The sequence below is a fragment of the Acanthochromis polyacanthus genome, chromosome 14 (assembly GCF_021347895.1).
Source record: "Acanthochromis polyacanthus isolate Apoly-LR-REF ecotype Palm Island chromosome 14, KAUST_Apoly_ChrSc, whole genome shotgun sequence".
In the NCBI taxonomy this organism is placed as follows: Eukaryota; Metazoa; Chordata; class Actinopteri; family Pomacentridae; genus Acanthochromis; species Acanthochromis polyacanthus.
The window spans coordinates 14,984,756-15,004,331 of NC_067126.1; the positions used below are offsets into that span (position 1 = coordinate 14,984,756).

At 39.8% G+C, this 19,576-nt stretch overlaps 1 protein-coding gene across 1 annotated transcript in view; it reads right to left on the bottom strand.

Moving 5' to 3' along the window:
- The window catches only part of slc37a1 (solute carrier family 37 member 1), a 69,567-nt gene that overhangs the window by 5,722 nt on the left and 44,269 nt on the right, over positions 1 to 19,576 (bottom strand). Inside the window, exons 9-17 of the mRNA XM_022210186.2 lie at positions 17,055 to 17,107; positions 12,835 to 12,909; positions 10,839 to 10,961; positions 8,329 to 8,419; positions 5,847 to 5,909; positions 5,405 to 5,490; positions 5,152 to 5,200; positions 3,111 to 3,184; positions 2,908 to 2,986 (exon numbers count right to left, since the gene is read on the bottom strand). Of these exons, the coding sequence (XP_022065878.1) occupies positions 2,908 to 2,986; positions 3,111 to 3,184; positions 5,152 to 5,200; positions 5,405 to 5,490; positions 5,847 to 5,909; positions 8,329 to 8,419; positions 10,839 to 10,961; positions 12,835 to 12,909; positions 17,055 to 17,107 (693 nt within the window). The remainder of the gene's footprint in view (positions 1 to 2,907; positions 2,987 to 3,110; positions 3,185 to 5,151; positions 5,201 to 5,404; positions 5,491 to 5,846; positions 5,910 to 8,328; positions 8,420 to 10,838; positions 10,962 to 12,834; positions 12,910 to 17,054; positions 17,108 to 19,576) is intronic.

The window sequence follows — 19,576 nt, forward strand, 5'->3', positions numbered from 1 at the left end:
AATATTTCGAATAACACCAGACATCCTTGTTGTGCATTAATTTAGCCCTTAAATCGGTTTGAATGATTGGAGGTCATGTTGGGTTCCTACATTTTAAAAAATGTTAAATTGCAACTTGAGTTCTAAGTGACATGGTTCAGCAATGGTTAGCACTATTGCCTCACAGCTAGAAGGTTCTGAGTTCGATTCTCGGTCTGATGTCTTTCAGTGTGGACTTTGCATATGTTGCATGGATGGAACTTGGATTCTTTACTGTGCTTTGTACCAAAGTCTCATTAGTCCCACTTGCAGGGAAAAGTTTAATAAAAAAAAATCCATGTAGTGACTGTACAGTATCTCACAAAAGTGAGTACACCCGTCACATTTCACATGTAAATATTTAATTATATATTTACATGGGACAATACTGAAGAAATGACACTTTGATACAATATAAAGTAGTCGGTGTACAGCTTGTATGACACTGTAAATTTACTGTCCCCACAAAATAACTTAACACACAGCCATTAATGTCTAAACCGCTGGCAACAAAAGTGAGTACACCTCTAAGTGGAAATGTCCAAATTGAGCCCACTTGTCACAGAGTGGAACAGCACACTTTGCTCCTCGTCCCTCTTGTGTTCGCATGCTGTAACGTCACATGACTCAGCAACACTAGACAAACTAGCAAGCACGCTCAGCCACCTACATCATATATCATAGTGGTGGAAAGTATAACTTTATTTTCTACTGTGGTTCCGTCAGTCTGCTCCTCCCTGACGCGTAAAAGGGGCTGTTTAGCTTTTCTGCGTTCCTCAACCAAAATTGAGGAAAGAGAAGGCAGAGAGGGAAAAAGAGACACACTCGATGATCAGAGTGCAGTCATGAAGATACTGTGAACAGGTGAGCCAGTTACAAAGACTAGCGCTGCAGCAAGGTTACAAAATTAAATAATCATTAATCACAATCATGACTTTAGCTTCTAACCCACTTTATGAAAGCGATTGACCACGGTCTTTAAAATTAAAAAATGCACTCTGCTCTTAAAAGATGTAGTGCAGTTACGTGTGCTGTTTTCTCTGCTCATAGAAAACAACAAGCAGATAAAATCCATCACTTTCATCAAGGACAAATTTGAAATTAGAACACTTTATGTCACTCTTTTCAGAGTAATTTTTGCTCACACAACCGTCTGAGCACCACAGCCACTGAACAGCATCTACTGCAATCTGCTTTGTGAGGTGTTCAAGGAACATCAGTAAATGTAGTGTCTGGTAATAAGCAAATGTTCAGCTAGTGAAGTGTTCCGACTGTAATCAAGTGGAATCAGGTGGGTGTGACTAACTGACAATATCTGTCGCACCAGTGCGACTGCTGAAAAAGCTAGTCTGGAGTATCGGCAATATTGGCCCTGTATTTACTTCGTATCCAACTGATACCAAATCTTGCAGTATTGCACACCACTATTGCTTATGTATACTCTTGTTTAAAGGCCCAACTCAAATCTGTGCATCCTGTTTTCACTCTGATTGTATTGCAAAAGTTCTCAGTGGGAATTTGTATCGTTATTGTATGTCACTTTGATGCTTCTTTCTGCATGTTTGTGTTCACTGGTATTCTTCATGCATGTCGCTCTCTCCTGTTCACTGCTTTTCTTCACCCATCTAGCTCTCTCCTGTTTAAGAAAGAGGATGCCAGGTTAGTCTTTGATGTCATTCAGTTGCCTTCAAGCGAGTCTCTCTGTCCCACTGATAGATTTCCACTTCACTGTCTGGAGATGGTAGGTGGATAACTCATCATGAGTTGACCTTATGGTATACTTGCTCTGCTGTGCAGCCTTGCTAAGGTTGGTGTAGAAGCACACAAGTTCGTCATCTGCTGCAGGTTCTGGTTGACACCTTTTAGCTCACAACAGAGAACAGAACAGGACTACTGTCACCAGGTGCAGTCTGAGACAGTGGAGATAGAATCCATTCATTGTAAGTGACTCATTGGAGAGGCAGTTGAATGACATCAAAGATCACCACAACAGTGACCTGGCTAACCTGCAAGTAGGAAAAACAAGATGGGCTGTGGCCAGCTGATCAGCAGGTGAACTAAACATTCAAATAAAATATTTACAAATACAAATGGCACCCTGTACATAACTTTTACCATTCCTCTGAACAAGATTGTCAATGATAATATATTGTCAGATCGCCCACCCCTGTTTGTGCTGGACATGGACATTTAGTATGACACACCAAAGATAAAGAAAATAAACATAAAGCAAATAAGGATTGAGAACTTGTGTGGGAATTATCAAACCTTAACTTTTCGTCACTGTCTATCTGACAGTACAACAGCAGATCAATGCATTAGTTCTAAAATGGACCAAAAGTATTCCGTCCTCTAGGGGAAATTTCAATTAAGGACTATGGATGTCATGAGAGCTAGAAATTCTGAAAACATGATGGTATCTGTTGTATATTGTACCATAGTTTATAAAAGTTTATAACTTTATATAAATAAATTGTCACAACATTCACATTGTGAAATGTACTCCTATTGTATGCGAATTGTGGCAGCTGCAACTGTTGTGGCAATACTCCATAGACTATGTTCACACAGACAGCGACTGCTCATGTTTTGAGCTGGGCTGCTCATGTTAGTAGCAGCTACTGTCATTATTTATAATTTCACGTGTTTCAACACACTTTGTATACAGCATATTTTTGTGTTAAAATACATTTACCTGTTTTAATGGATATAATATTATCCATATAATATTACATATAATATCATTAGTACAGACCAAATTTTAATTGCCAAATTTCTGGTATTGCAACATATCTGCTCTGGACAAGATGTAATTTCAGTGTAAATCTGGAGAGGGAATAAGATGAAATATAACAGAAAAAAGTATATTTGCTGATCAGCATTACTGACCTACAGATCCTGTGCCATCAATGATAGCAGTGACAGTAGATAATGCTCTGGCATTGCCTTTCAGACTCTTGTGGGTCCCCTGGAGTTAAAGGTCAAAAAGATAGGGAGGGATAGGAATGGGAGATGGGTGATGGTACTGATTAAATGAATAATAATGATTTATACAGTTATACAGGAATTAGAGTAGAGTGAAACATACTTACCAAATCAGCAGACACTGCAGTTGTGATAAGGGCATATGGCCCATTCACAAGGCCTCCACACACTAACAGCATCCCTGCAAAAGACAAAGTGCCTAAGTTGGGTTTCAGTAATGGTATTTCTACAGCCACCAAAATCTACAAAACCCCGGTGTATTTTAACGCTGAAGACATACACATGCAGACAAACACCTTTTTGATTAAGTTTAGAACAAACAACTCTGTGACAGTGTCACATCTAGCAGGTGGGCCTCCCCTGATGTATGTGTGATGTGTACTGGGATAATTGTACTATATCAGTGTTGTTGTTAATACTGTGAAGTTGCACCTCATTGTCTTTACCACGGTATATCTCCGACCTCCATCACCCACACGCCCCGAATAGAGCTCTCAGAACAGGCCAATAAAAATTACTTGCTGTCCCCCATTCCAAAGACAAAACCCATGGTGACTGTGCTTTCCAAGCTCTTGCACCAAAACTGTAGAATGCTCTTTCACTGCAGCTGAGATCGGTTGACTCCTGTGAAGCTTTTAAGAAGCAGTTGTAAACTTTTTTATTCCGAAAGGCTTTTGATTGACCTGTAACTGCTCTATTTTATTTATTGTTTTGAGGCATTTTATTTTAGCTTCCGCTCCCCTGTTATTAACAATTCATTACCTTTATAATTACTGTTTTTGTTTTTATCCCTGTTTTATTATTGTTGTAAAGCACCTTGTGATTTTGTATCTGTGAAAGGTGCTATAAATATAAATTTTACTTACTTACTTACTACTTGAAGTACTAGAGACAGAAGGAAGACCACTGTTGATCTTCAGGCAGAGATTAATCTGCCTGAAGAGGATATATTCAAAGTTCTTAAAGTTTTCTGGATCGGCTGACCTTCATGTCTTAAAGTTATGATGGACTGTCGATTCTGTTTAATGAGTTGAATGGTTCTTGCCACACTATGGATTACAGAAGTGGTTAAATAGTGCTATCTGCTGTGTACTAACCCTACCTCTGCACAACACAACTGATGGTCTCCAACACAATAGGAAGGCAAGAAATTTCACAAATTAACTTTGACAAGGCACACCTGTTACTTCAAAACCATTTCAGGAGACTGCCTCATGAAGCTGACGGAGAGAATGCCAAGAGTTTGCAAAGCGGCCATCAAAGGAAAAGGGGGCTACTTTAAAAATCTAAAACATATTCTGGTTTGTTTAACACTTTGTTGTTTACTACATAATTCCATATGTGTTCTTTCATAGTCTTGACATCTTCAGTATAAATCTACAATGTAGAAAATTACTAAAATAAATACAAATTATTGAATGACAAGGTGTGCCCAAACTTTTGACTGGTACTGTGAATACTGTACAGTATACGTTCACTGATCAGTCACAACATTATGACCACTGTCAGGCGAAGTAAATAACATCGATCATCTCGCCATAAAGCAACATTCTGCTGGTGTCCTGACATTCATGTTGATATTTGACATGTACCAACCACCTAAACATTGCAGGTCAAGCAACCCACCAACCCTTCACCCCCCCCCCCCATGGCAACAGCAGACCTTGATGTCAGTTGCCACCCTCCACAGGACAATGTACCCCAACACACTGCAGAAACTGCTCAGGAGTGGCCCAGGGAACACAACAGAGCAAAGGTGTTCACCTGGGATCCAAATCTTATTGAGCATCTCTGGGCTGTACCATGATATGCCTGATCGAGCTAAGTCCCACCCTGTGACCCACAGGATCCACAGAAATCCCTACCACCATCCCAGTGCCAGAGGGCATCTCCAGAGGTCCGATGTCCATGCCCCCACTGGGTCAGAGGAGTTTTTTTTTTTTTTTTTTTTTTTTTTTGGGGGGGGGGGGGGGGGGGGGGGCAGACACAATATTAGGCAGGTAGTCATAATGTTATGCCTGTTATGTCAACAAGTTTACCAGAGATTAAAATTATCAGAATTTTAGGAGTAATAAAAGCTTACTAAACAATGGAGCTACAGTTTACTAGAAAAATGAATTTTGCTGACAAGTAGCAGCTGGTTCTTACCAATAGTTGGTCCTAGACCGAATTTACTGATCATGGAAAAGCCATACAGCTGCAGGACAAACAAAACAGGATGGTCAAAACCTTCACAATGTCAGCCACCATTCATAACTTGCTCATCAAAACAAAGGAATGATGTTACATTCAGGGTCAAAGTGACAAACTTCCAATGTTTTAAATCTATCAGCATCACATTTCTTCCAAAACACTGGAAAATATTTCTGGATAAGTGCTGCAGTGCAGTGCAGAGACTTACTGTAGGAGCAGCCAGCAGTAACATTACTGCACAGGTAGTGGCTCTCTTTCCCAGTTTATCGGAGATCACTCCTGCCAAGATTCCTCCTGTGAGTACATATGCCCCCACAAACACATAAAAGAGAGAGGCAATGATTTCTATAATGTTACAGTAACCATGTTGTACATTGGTACGCACAAACACACATTGATGAGGACGCCTCCTGTGAGCCGTAGCAAAAGCCACACACACATACACACATGCATACACACGCACACACACATTAACAATAATATGGCCAAGAAAACGCTGTTGCCACCCGTGGGCACCTCATTTTAGGTCCCCACCTTTATAGCAAATAGTCAAGTCAAAGTCCCCACCGGTATAGCAGAAACAAGTACACACACATACACACACACACACACATATAACACAGAGAGAGAGAGAGAGGGAAGACACCTACCCACAATTCCTCCCACATCAAAGAGGGTTGAGAGATCTCCAGCTTTCTTGGCATCCAGGTTAGCTGAGACACACAAATAGCTAGACTTTGATTGCTAGGCTTAGTGATGCATACTAATAAAAAAACATCCTGGGTATGTTGAACTTGCCTCATAATACAGGCCAATAGAGACTTACTCTAACCCAGGGGCGTCAAACTCAGTTCCTGGAGGGCCACTATCCTGCATGTTTTGGATGTTTCCCTCTTCCAACACACCCGATTCAAATGATCAGCTAATCAATAAGCTCAGCAGAAGCCTGATAACGAGCCTGATCATTTGAATCAGGTGTGTTGGAAGAGGGAAACATCTAAAACATGCAGGATAGTGGCCCTCCAGGAACGGAGTTTGACACCCCTGCTCTAACCTAAACAATAAGTACTACTACTACTACAGATTTAGGTACCATCACTATGAGTAATATTGTCCCTGCTGTCCTGTCCAACTCTGTCTTGTACAGAGTTGGTAGCAGCAACACAGTCTCAAGTCTGACCACTCTGATCATTTATATGTGAAAGTCATGACAGCTGAAGTTTGAATTGGATGGCATTTGATGAATACAAAAGCTTCAGCAACACACACTGCATACAGAAAGACAAATTAAATTCAGTGATTTTTTTTTAAAGATCAAAATCATCATCTCTTAACAGATTAATTTTCATAAAGTAGGCAGCACTGTGAAAGAGTCTGTCTTAAGATACTGAGAAAAATCTTTGATCAGTCTGATCTATTAAAGCTATTTATCCCCTTGTTTGCATAACCAGGCAGAAAGACGTTAAAAGATGTTCACATAACTACAGTAATAACCTGCCCAACAGCATCTCTACATTTTCATTTTCTAAACTCCTATTAAACTGCTAAAACTAATACACAAATATCCAGACATCATTTTACCTACCGCATGTATAGAATTAAAATAACATTTGAAATGAAAGTTTGTTCTTTGAAAATGCTTCTTTTCGTTTGTATGTGAAGAACCATTTTGAAACTCCAGAAGTCGGTTCTACTTGGATCAGGCGGTCTGCAAAAGTTTTGTTTTTGTGGTACAACTTGTAATACCTGTTCAAACAGTGATGACACTTCAACAAAATGAACTTTTTTTTTCTTTTTACATTTTTGTGGCCAAGTATTTAATATTAAAAAGCAAGCGGATTCTGATAATCATTGTGGAAACTGCTTGATCAAAATGGCTAATTAAAATCGATTCTCTTGCTTCATGTTCCACTGGGAGTGAACTTGACTGGATTCTCCACAGAAAGTTAAAGTGTTAGTCCATGTATATGAACTGCTAAAGAGTTTACTTTCAGGCATCTTTTCAAATGAGCATATGAATTTAATCAGCATAATAGAAAAAGTAACAATTCACTCACTGTTTCTCCAACATAGAATATGGGGTAAGAAAATGAAAAATATGCCCATATTAAAAATATACATATTTTCTTAGTTATTATTGGAGAACCACTTCGAAACTTCTGAACTCTGTTCCAACTGGACTAGACTATCTACAAATATTTTTGTTTTTGTGGTCTGGCTTGTAATACTTGCTCAATCAGTTATAAAATTAAATAAAAATGACTTTTTTGTCATTTTTGTGACCTCATGTTTCATATTAAAAGTATTCTGTATGTTTTTTAAATGTATTTTGACATGCAACTACATGTGGTTAAAAAAAAAATTACTAATTGACTTCTACATTCTAATTATTTTTGTTAACATGTGCTCAAAGATGTGGCGTAGTGGTCAGCACTTTCGCCTTGCAGCAAGAAGATCCCAGTTCAAATCCCGGCCTGGGCCTGGGATCTTTCTGCATGAAGTTTGCATGTTCTCCCTGTCCGGGTTTTCTCCGGGTACTCCAGCTTCTTCCCACAGTCCGAAAAGGTTGAGGCTGAGGTTAACTGGTTACTCTAAATTGCCCATAGGTATGAATGTGAGTGTGATTGTTTGTCTGTGTATGTAGCCCAGCGACAGACTGTCCAGGGTGTCCCCTGCCTTCGCCCGAGTCAGCTGGGATAGGCTCCAGCACCCCCCGTGACCCTTGTGAGGATAAAGCGGTGTATAGAGAATGGATGGATGTGCTCAAAGGTGGGCTTTTCATCATGGCTTCCTTTTTTTTCCCACTTTCTTTCTTTTCACTTTCTTTCTTTACCTGGGAAAGTATTTGATGTATTAAACTAAAATTTCCAGTCCCACATTCAGGCCTTTTTATAATGTCAGTTAAGCATTGTCAGTAGGAAGTAGAGTAAGGTGTCAGATGACATTTTATTCTATTCTATTCTATTCTTTTTGTGACATCAATTTGTTTTCTTTGTTACAGTTTTGTGGGGAAACATTAAAAATAAAAAGGACAGAAAAGGCAATGAGGATATGTAATGAATCGCTGCCCAATCAACAGAATAATTTTCCTTCTACAGTAGGCTGCTACCAGTAATTCTGTTTGGTCCATACCTGCTTTGGTGATGTAGAGTGGCAACCAGAAGAGGAAAGTGTAACTGACCAGCTTAGCAAACAGCAGACACAGAGAGAACTCAATCACTCCCTAGAGAGACAAACATCAAACACATTAACACAGGACTGCCCGACTACAAAATTTTTACGATAATTACCTCATAAAGAAACTGTTGTAATCTAAAACAGAGTCATGCTGCAAATCTGGCAAAATAAGCTCGATCTTAAGAAAACAAAATTGAATTTCTCATGCAATATACAACCTGAGACAAGTATAAAAACACTTCAATGTCAAATGATTTAAAATTGCATTACTTTTCAATAATTGCAATTACTCCTAAATTGACAAGGAAAAAATAAATATCCTCTTCTAAACATAAAAATAAAAATAAATACCAAATAAAGACTTTACTGAAAATGTAGAACCAATGCAGAACCTTAATGCAAGTGAATACACTTGTGATCACTGTCACACACATGAAAAAAAACCTGTGATTACTGAAAATTTTTTTAGCATGCCTACAGTTTTCAATTAGTGTCACTGCATGAGAAAGGTTATGTCATCTCTGAGCACCAGAACTTAAACTACGTTCACACTGCAGGGCTTAATGCTCAATTCCAATTTTTTTGTGAAATCCGATTTTTTTGCGAGTTCGTTCACATTTCCAATTAAATGCGACTTGTATGTGATCTCCTGTGTGAACCTCACACGACCCAAAAGTGTCCTGCAGCACAGAAGAGGACACAACAACGACACGCAGAGAGCGTGTTCAGTGTTTACGGAAGTAAACATGGACGCTAACAGTAGAGCATGTCTGGCCATTTTAAAGTTGTTGTCCAGCCGGAGCCAGCATATTTATAACTTAATCGTTTTAAGGAGAAGGTCAAGAAGGAAGAGAGGCAGGATTTTGGCCCTGGCGTTTTGTGCGGCAGTGGCAGCAAAGTCTGTCTAGAGAACTGTGTGGGTGCGGAGTCGCAGCCAGGAGTGGTGGGATAGTGATGTGAGAGGTTTCACAGATGCGGACTTCATTCAGAATTTTTGGATGACAAGGGCGACCTTTACGTACATATGTGAGCGCCTCTTTTGAACACTCTCAAACACACACTATTGGCTGGCAACAGGTGCTTGTTACTGCACAATAGTTTTGCTTGAACACAGAATAGTGACGTTTGTCGTGTACCAATGACGTATTGGTCGGATAAACGTGACCTGGCCGTTCAGACTGAAGTCGCATGGCAAAAGATCCGATACCTATCGAAATTAGGACCACATATCCAAGTGGCCTGGGTCGCATTTGAAAAAATCGGATCTGTGTCGTTCAGACTGTCATGAAAAGATCAGATACAGGTCGCATAGGGTCAAAAAAAAATCGGCTTTGGGTCACTTTAGCCTGCAGTGTGAACGTAGCCTTAGGTAGCTTTGGAACTATGGACTATGTATCTCAAAGGAACTGAAAAGTCTGATTGTGAGACTTAAAGATGGAAAACTGAGACAAACAGGCAAGTGCCCCAAAGGTTATCAATGGCAATTTGGAAATCAGAGTTTCTGTGACAGCTCAGACAGCACAAAGTAAAATCAACATATCAATCTCTATGGATAATTTTAAGAAAATACAAACTTGCTTGCTCTTTAGTACAAACTGCAAGATTAAATTTTGCTTAAGAAAATGAAATAAACCGAAGCCTGATGAATATTGAGAGCACATTCTTTGATTGGATTATGACAAGATAAATGTTGATATGAATCTGGCAAGGACTATAAAACTAAAAGCATAGTCCTGACAGTGAAGCTCAGAAGTGGGAGTGTTGCTATGAGGCTGCATGGGTGCAAAAGGTGATGGATAGATCACATTTACAGATAGCATAATTATTGTCTGTATCTATATACCCAAGCACTGGCTGACCAGGGGACATGCATATATGTGTATAAGCTTCGAAGGACAGGAATATTCCAGCATGGTAACGATATAAAACACACTGCAAAAACCACACAGGAATTTCTAAAAAAGAAAAGTGAAAACTATGACTTGGCCAAATAACTTCCTGACTTGACTCCACTGCAACATTAGTGTAATTAAAAAAAAAAAAAAGATAGAGCAACACAATCCATCTAGCTAACAGCAGCTGAAACAAACTGTGCAGTGGTTAAGTATGTAATCAAAAGTAAAGCTGTACTCAAGAAGTACTTAAAAATTAAAAGATTTGAATTTCAGTAATGAAAGGTGTAAAGGCTTATATTGCATCAAATTCTGTCTGCAGGGTCTGTATTTTGAAGATATTAAATTGAAACTGTTAATTAAAAGAAAGTTTTAAAAAAAGTAAATACCCTACTGTACATGCAATTACTATACAGTGAAACAATTTTTAATCATTTGACATTGAAGTGATATTGCACAGGAGTTTATTCACTTCGTTGTATACCATGGCTCTACATAAGCTCGCATGTCAAATATAACACTAAATAGTTATAAATACTGCATGAAGGATTTGGGTGTGTATGTGTAACTGACTGGTATTCGTAGGGCTCCCATAAAGCTGATAGCAGATGGTTCTGATTCACTCTTCACCACAACAACAGGCTGCACAGGGACACACACACTGTCCCTGGGCAACAGCAGCTCTGTATCGTTGCTCTGATAGTGGGGGGTGGCGAGAAAGAGAGAGAGAGACATGAGAGAGAGAGAGAGAGAGAGAGAGAGAGAGAGAGAGAGAGAGACATAACCAAAGCAAAGATTTGGGGTTACAGGACTTCTGTCCCATGCACCCAGTCCACCTCATATATGACAAACACAGGGAAGCAAAGACCAATGGATTTACAGTACCTTTCAACAGCCTTTCGATTTATGCTGCAGAATTAATTTTACAAATAACAACAGAATTGTTGATCAGTGGAATTCATGCAGGAGCACTGAGAGTTGAAGTTTTTTTTGAACAGCCATTCTGCTAGTTGTAGGACAGCAGTGTGACAGCAAATGAAACAAAGGAATGGAAGCAGCTTAGAAGAGGAAAGATTTTTTTCCCCAACTATTGTGACATTCTTCCTTTATTTGTAGAAATAATTTATATCTTGTGTCACCATTTATTTCAACATTAATCTAGGACCATTTAACCAGTGTGGTGTGGTGGGCAGAGTTTACCACATAATCAAAACAATTTTGCCTTTGTGAAAATTTGAAAGACCAACTACTACTACTACTATTATGAGATTGTATATTCATTAATATGCACTGATCCATCCAAATAAATAAGGATGTGGTAAACCCAACTCAGCTCTCTCCAAAAGGTTAAAAAACTGAGGCTGAATCCAAATATACCAATTTCCATGTGAACGAATATCCAAAAATCCACCTTTAATCATAGTGGTAAGTGACACGCAGACCTATTCTTTGAATTAGTGTCACAGAGTTGATTTGATGACAGCCAGTATATGAGGGTTCATATGACTGAACACTCAGTTCCCAGGTCAAGAGATGGGACATTTGGATTCAGATAAACAATGATTTTACCCAGCATGGAAAACTTGGCTTCAAACTGAAATCACCATTAAAGTCCTGCAATCACTGATGGAACTGACCTTTCCGTTTAGAGCACTATCCTCGCAATAGTAGTAGGCCTGAATGGATTATAACAACATGTAAATATGAAACTTGCTGCATTGTTTGATATGGCAATCCACCCTCTGACAACCTCACAAATTGCACAGTTCATGAAGTACATTTAGTGCCATTAAACTATTAAACGATGACATTTACTGCTTATGTTTTTTTGATAATATAAAAATAAGGAATTGATTGTGTTATATGTAATATAGCTATGTCAGTAATCATTAGAGATTTTAAGCGTAGTAAAGCAAAATGAGGGATTACATTTTTAAACTTTTTGGACATTTTAATTTTATATTCGGGAGCTTGTGAAATATGACATAAAAAGAAGAAAGAACTAAGCAAGATGTATGCTGGGGTTGCTTTCAAATCAAAATGTTTACATGTATCTGTAGATGTAGTCATTTATTGTGACTTTTTTACATGTGCAGATGAGACATGAACTAATAAAGTTTTTTGAAAATGGGGCTATAAAACTCAGTTAAATATCTCTCAACTTGGAGTCTATTGGACTAAGATCAATAAATTACACAAGAGATGCACCAACAGTGATAAGTGTTTCTTGGTGGATTTTTCTGATAATGCTGCTGAAAGCATCATCATACACTGATCAGGCATAACATTAACAGGTCAGGAGTGTTTTGGCAGCAAAAGTGGGACCAATACAATATTAGACAGGTGGTCGTAATGTTATGCTGTGATCGTTGTATTAACATTATGTTTCTTGCTGTGACTGGCTGAATAATATATGAACAACATAAAAAAATCAGAAGTAGATTTTCTACTAAAGTTTAAAAAGTTATTTCACATGACAGATTTCTAAAAATTCAAAAGATATTAAGAGAAGCTAGCGTCACATGTACAACACAAAATAATGCATTAAGACAAACACAGGAACACACACCTGGTTATTGTTTCCCTTGTACTGCAGATATACCTCGGTGTGGCCATTTACTCCATTCCAATTTTTGGTTGAAACCTAGTTGAAGGGACAAATGACCACATTAATATAAACATCTGTTCCAGCTCACTTTTGAGGCATTTTTGGCAAACTCTCGTGTTATTCAATATTTTCTTTGCTGTCAATTGATCCCATTAAAAGACAAAAAATGTGCTAGTGTCAGGATTCTGTATTTATTGTCATTTTTTTCCTGTTTTTTCCCTTCTGTGTCTGGTCTCTCTGTCTCCCTCTGTCTGTTGCTTTCTGCTTTCTTTGTTTTTGGTTACTGATTGCTGTCACCTGACACAATCAGCTCAGAGTCATTTCACCTGTTGCCCCTCTGTATTTAAGCCCGGCCATTGTTCTCAGTGGTCGCTGGCTCATCTTGTCTTGGACTCACCCTGTTTCCATCTCTGTTCCCTCCTTTCCCCTGGATTATTTGCTCACAGGATTACACCGTTTTTCCCCCGTTTGGATACATTTTTGGACTCTGTGATTTTCATTTGGCCTTCAGTTAGTTTGTCCCTGGTGTGTGAGTATTTTCCTCAGTTCTTTAGTTTGCTGTTGTTTTGTCATAGAAGCCATCTCAGTCTTGTTTTCAGTTAGCCGTTGTTTTATTTAAATAAACCTTTTTTCATAAAATAAGGCCGACTGTCTAGTGTGTCTGCATTTGGGTTCTCCACACGCCTCAGCCCTGACAGCTAGTTTGTCTCTGCACTTTCTAATTTCCCCTCTTTGACTGTGGTTCTCGGCTGAAGCCCATAGGCCCTTACTGAGGATGTCAATCTGTTACAACAGCCGACAAATGTATTGTTTCATGTCTAAATAAAAGCTGCAAGTAGCAATGATATGAACATCGCACCGTTATGCATTTTGGGGGTGCCAGTCAGTGCTGGTTGATGCAACTATGTACTACTGGACTGGGTGGCAGTGGAAATGAATTACTGCATGTTTGCATGCCTTACCAATTTCATACATGTGGGGGCTGCAACTTTAGTAGAGGGTGCTATGGAGTCATTTTGTCATACTTATGCCATCTTACAGTCCTTCATTGTTCCATGGTCCAGTTCTAAGGCTCACATAACTATTGTAGGCACTTTCAGCAGTGGAGGTCAGCATGGTCACTGACCAGTACCTAGCACTACGGATTTTGACAATGTGTTCTAGAGTAGCTCTTTCGTGGAATTGTACCACATGGGCCAGTCGTCATTCCTCACAAGCATCAATAAGTTTTGTGCATCTGCCACTGGTTCACCACTTTTCCTTCATTCAACCCTTTTCGATAGGTACTAAGCCAGGCATACTGGCAAGACATCACAAGACCTGCTGACCCAGTCTACTAATGATAATTTTGTGCTTTGTCACAATCTCTCAGATACTTACGCTGCCCTATCAACTTCAAGAACTGACTTTTCAATCGCTGCCTAATGACAATTGACAGGTGCTATGAAAACAAGAATGGTATTCACGCAACCTGTCAGAAGTTTTACAAATGTGCCTGAATGTAATATGTGCAAGTATCCAATGTGTCTTCACCATTGTGACAGAAAAGTGGAGGCTTTGCTATGATTTGCTGTTAAAACACCATCAAATAAATGTGTGAAACAAACCATATCATCTCCTAAGGTTTTCTTGTATAGGGAGCTTTAGAAATTTTCCTGATTTACTCAAGAGCACTAACCAGATTCCATGACTTTCTCTCTCTGCAAAATATACACAACACCACCTGATTAAAAAAACAAATCAACTGTCAAAATATCTGCTCTATTTAGTAAAGGCAATTCAAACGTGTGGTTTGAGGTAACACAAGGGAACACATGAATTAGATGGCATGTTGTCTACCTTGCCTAAACACTGCCTACAGTGAGCTTACACACACCCTTGAACTTATTTTGAGATATGGTATAGAAATTAAACATCTGATTTTCCTCCAGACCATCGTTTGTCTGATCATTTGAAGTTGTGGTGGCTGTGGCTCAGGTGGGTTTCCACTAATCACAAGGTTGGTGGTTCAATCCTCTACCCCTCCACATGTCAAAGTGTCCATGGGCAAGACACTGAACCCAAAGTTGGCTTGCAAAACAGCTCTGTCGTTGCTGGTGGGTGAACGTGTTTATGAATGAGTGAATCAGAAACGCATTATAAAGTGCTTTGAGTACCACTACGGTAGAAAAGTGCTATGAAAGTCTTATCAATTTCTCTTTATATAGCATCAATTCACAAGATATATCATCTCATAGTACTTAACATAGTAAGGTGAAGACCCGACAAATCCTGAACAGAGAAGCCAATAATCCAAAGCAACCTTCAGATTCCCTTTGAGCAAACAGTTGTCAGTGGGATCGGAAAGGAACAAACATACTGAGTGCAGACCATTGACCATTTAATTATGAATTATAGACTACAGAGCATTTACCAAAAGGTTCCATTACAGCAGACATGTATCTGATAAAGTAGCAACTAAACTGAAGGAAATCCTTTTATTTTTATTTACTTTAATGACTTATGCCAACACAACAGAGCAACTACTCTAACATTAGTCCCCCAACAGTGAATAATCTTGTTGATAGAACTCCAAACTTACTACATTAGATACTTGAAACTGTCGCCTCTCTGAAAAAGAAGGCAATGAATCACAGAAAATTTGCTGGATTGTATAATTCACAGCTGTGCATTTTAAAACAGATTTTATGAAGAAAAGAAAGACAGTGGTGTTTCACAAATTCAGAGGAATTTTGCTTTGCCTGGAAAGATTTCAATGAGAGTCTACAGGCCCCTAACCACAGGCTTTTAAGGTTGCTGTAATCACAAGTCAATTGTGTGACCGTCTACACATAAATTGGAGGAGCTTTAGTCAGGATTTACAATGCATTATAGTGCAGAAACAGGAATGACAAAAGTCACAAATGATGTTTTCATAGCCTCAGATAGTGGACTAGTTTCTCTACTAGTTGTTCTGCATCTCAGGGCTACGTTTGACATAGATGATCACAACATGGATTTGGAACTTTTTTGTAAATGCTCAGTAATTCCATAACAAGTTAAATGGTAAATGGTCTGGACTTGAGATGTCCCAATAATTATCTTAAAAATCTATAGTTATTCCAAAATGCTGCAGTCAGAGTTCTGACAGGAACCAGTAAAGTAGATCATATTTCTCTGATCAAATAAAATCTTCAAGGCCAAGCTTCATCGTATCTTCAAGACCTTATACCATGTTATCCTAACAGAGCCCTTCACTTTCAGGATCACCTGAGCCATCTATGATGCTATAGGTGTAGACTGCTGGGGGACTTCCATAATGCAGTGCACACCTCCCCCCTACCCTCGTCTCTCTTCAATGCAATTATATACCACCATTACATGTCACAAACTTTGTGTTTACTGTCTCCCATAGTAGTGTGCTCTGTCCTCTCTGCTGTATCTCTGGAACTAGAGCTACACATCTATGATCTGCAGTTACTGGCCTCATCAACCTCAAAGTGTTTATTGTTCTGTCGAAAATCTGAGGTTTTTGTTCTTTCCCACTGTCACAAAATGCTTGGTCAAAGGGACTCCAAAGGGAATATTAAGTAAGATCTTCATCTTACTATGTGAAGTGTTCTGAAATGACACATCCTGCGAATTTGCGCTATGTAAATGAAATTTAATTGAAATGACTGACATGGGCGTTGAACAGCAAATAACAAAAAAGAATTCAAATAAATGGTTAAAAATCTAAGAGACACTTTAGCACTGAGCTTTTTTGTTCTCTTAAGTATCACTTTGGTAGTGGTCTGTGTATGGTTGAACTAAAAACAAGGGCTAATCTACATATACGCGGAGCATTGGTATAGTTCAGTGGGGCCATGGATTTTCCCATGACAGCACCAACAAGTCATTTAAAGCATCTGAACCCAAAATTATGCAGAACTCTGACCATAATGCAATTCAAACTGGTGTGATACATCAAAATAGGCAACCTGCACAGTTGTCGTGAATGGAACAATTGCTTAAAAGGTTAGAAATGCTTTTTGTGTACCAGGTTATAAACATGTTGGCATGTTGGAACTGCAGTGTAAGGCACTACAGATTACAAAAAAATTAGTGACACATAGAAAATACAACCATGGACAAGTATGCCTCTTCAAGAAAGAAAAAAAGGAAGAAAATGTTTTGTTCCACAAAAAAAAATGGGTACTCACCCTATTGCCTGGAGACGACTTTTGAGGATACATGCTTTTCAGGTCATTAGGATCTGGAGAAGGAAAAAGATACAATAAGGTTAATATGACGGTGATTTAGAATAGCCTCTAAAAACTTGCCATGCACGTTACAATGTGTTGGCACAAACTGGACCTTTGAGATTTCAGACTATCTTATTAGATACACTGCTGGTCAATTAAGCATGTTAATGTCTCATTGTACTCGGAAATTAAAGTACAGGACAAATAAACAAATGAAGTAAAAAAAAAAATCAATTCAGAAACCAAAATGTATTCTAAACTTTTGATCCTTTAAAGTAGCCACATTTGGCAGATATAACACCTGAACACACTCGTGGAATTCTTTCCAGAACGGAAATCAAATATTCTTCAGAAAGTTCTTCCCAACTCTGTTCCCATAAATGTGTGGCATTTGTAGGTTGTTTTTCTTTCACTCTCCTGTACAATTCATCCCAAACCAGCTTTATGGAATTTAAGTCTGAAGACTCTGCTGGCCACTTAATGTTTTCAAGCTTACCATCTTGTTCGTTTTTGAGGTCATTATCTTGCTACAGGATGAACACCTGACCAAATAGGGGCAGATGATACTGCATGGTGCTGCAGAATGCTGTGGTAGCCATTTTGGTTCGGTACCTCTCACTCTGTACAAGTCACCAACCCTGGATCCAGCATAACAGCCCCAGACCATCATGTTTCCTCCTCTATATTTGACAGTTGTCACATACTGAGGAACCATCCCTTTGCCTACTCAACAGCGTACAAAAATCCTGTGTGATGAACCAAAGATGTCAAATATTGATTCATCAGTCCATAATACTTTCAGTCTTCAGGAGTCCATAAGGTTGCACCCAAGGTCGCACCAGTCTCAGCAGCAGCAACAACAGAAGATAGTGGTTGTGATGGTGAGAAGATGAGGACACAGGGGTGTGAACAAAGCTGTGGGATGCTGGTGATGTAATGGGAAGCGGGCAGTCAAATCTGTTGAAGAACCAGTTCAGTTCATCAGCCCTCATCACGCCTCCTTTGGCCACAGAGCTGTTCTTCTGCATGTAGCAAGATGTCTTCATCCCACTCCAGACCTCCCTCACATTTTTCTGGCACAGCCTTTCCTCTACCTTCCTCCTCTAATCTTCTTTGAGCTGCGTTCATCTGGTGTCGTAGCTGTTCCTGTTTGTGCTTCAGCTTATCTTGGTTACCATCTCTGAAGGACCTCTTTTTCTAGTTGAGGAGAGCCTTAAAGCTGCTGTCCGGAGTTTCTGTTTGTTTTCAATTTATGTATCATTTTTTAACAAAGCTTAAATGTGTTAGTCTAGTTCGATACTATAATATAAAGTTAGTATAACGCGATATGAAAATTTATTCCTGAGCTCCGCCTTCCTCTCATAGACCCCCATGTTATTCCAAAAAGCGCCGGTTGCTGCCGACCAATCAAGTTCGAGCTTCAGCTTTGTCATGCTGTCAATCAACGGTTATGCGCACAGCAAGCAAGCCCATGCAGAGGTGGGCGAGCTACGCACTACGCAACCACGCGCACATTTGTTTTGCTTGTGGAGGAGAGAGCATCAGGGATCAGCAACTTCCAGAAAAGTTACCAATCCCACGGCTTGTCAGGCCAAGAGACTGCAGGACGTTTTTTGGCTCGGGGTGCTCGCGTATCTCCCCGACCACGGCCTCCATAGCCCGGCTGACGCCTTCGTTTAGATGCCGTGGTCGGGGTGCTCGCCTCGCTCCCCGACCACGGCCTCCATAGCCCGCCTGACGGCTTCGTTTAGATGCCCGACCTCTGGAGGAAGATGTTGGGGCGTCTGGGACATACTCTTCGTCAGAGGAGTCATGCAATTCTGAACTCTAGATAGAAATAAATAAACAATGTAACACATATACACGCGTAAATGCACTAAGTTTGATAAACAACGTCATCGAGAGGGATACACGAGCGTAATCACATATTGAAACTTTACTAGCTCGTCCTAGCAGATTCATGTTATTTTGGTATTAGGACAAGTTAGACTCAATACAGCATTCTAACGTAATTCCTTTATTATTTACTAAATGTAGAAGAGGGGAAAACAGCAAAACAGGCGAGATGCTGCAGCACTCCGGGCACTTCTCTCATGTACTGCGCGCGTGCACAAATAAAGGGGCGAAATCAGAGGGAGGGAGGGAGGGACCACCAGTGTTTTGGGAGACGCTGCGATTCAAACTCCGGACAGCAGCTTTAACACTGCTCTCGAGGGCTTGTTGCTGTGGTAGCAGCACACTGTGGTGACGAGAACATTGTCCAAGCAGAATGTCATGTAGTCTGGGACACAGTGTGTCATACCCTCCACATCATTCCTATGTGCCGCCAGTAGCACACTCCAGTCAGTACACTTGAAGCAGCCTCTGAGAGTATCAGAAGCCTCTGGTTTCCACTTCCTCAAGGTGCGGGTGGTGCCTGGTATTTTCAGCACCCATGGCGAATACTGTGGCTGGAGGCAGACCTGCCCAGAGGGAGGAGA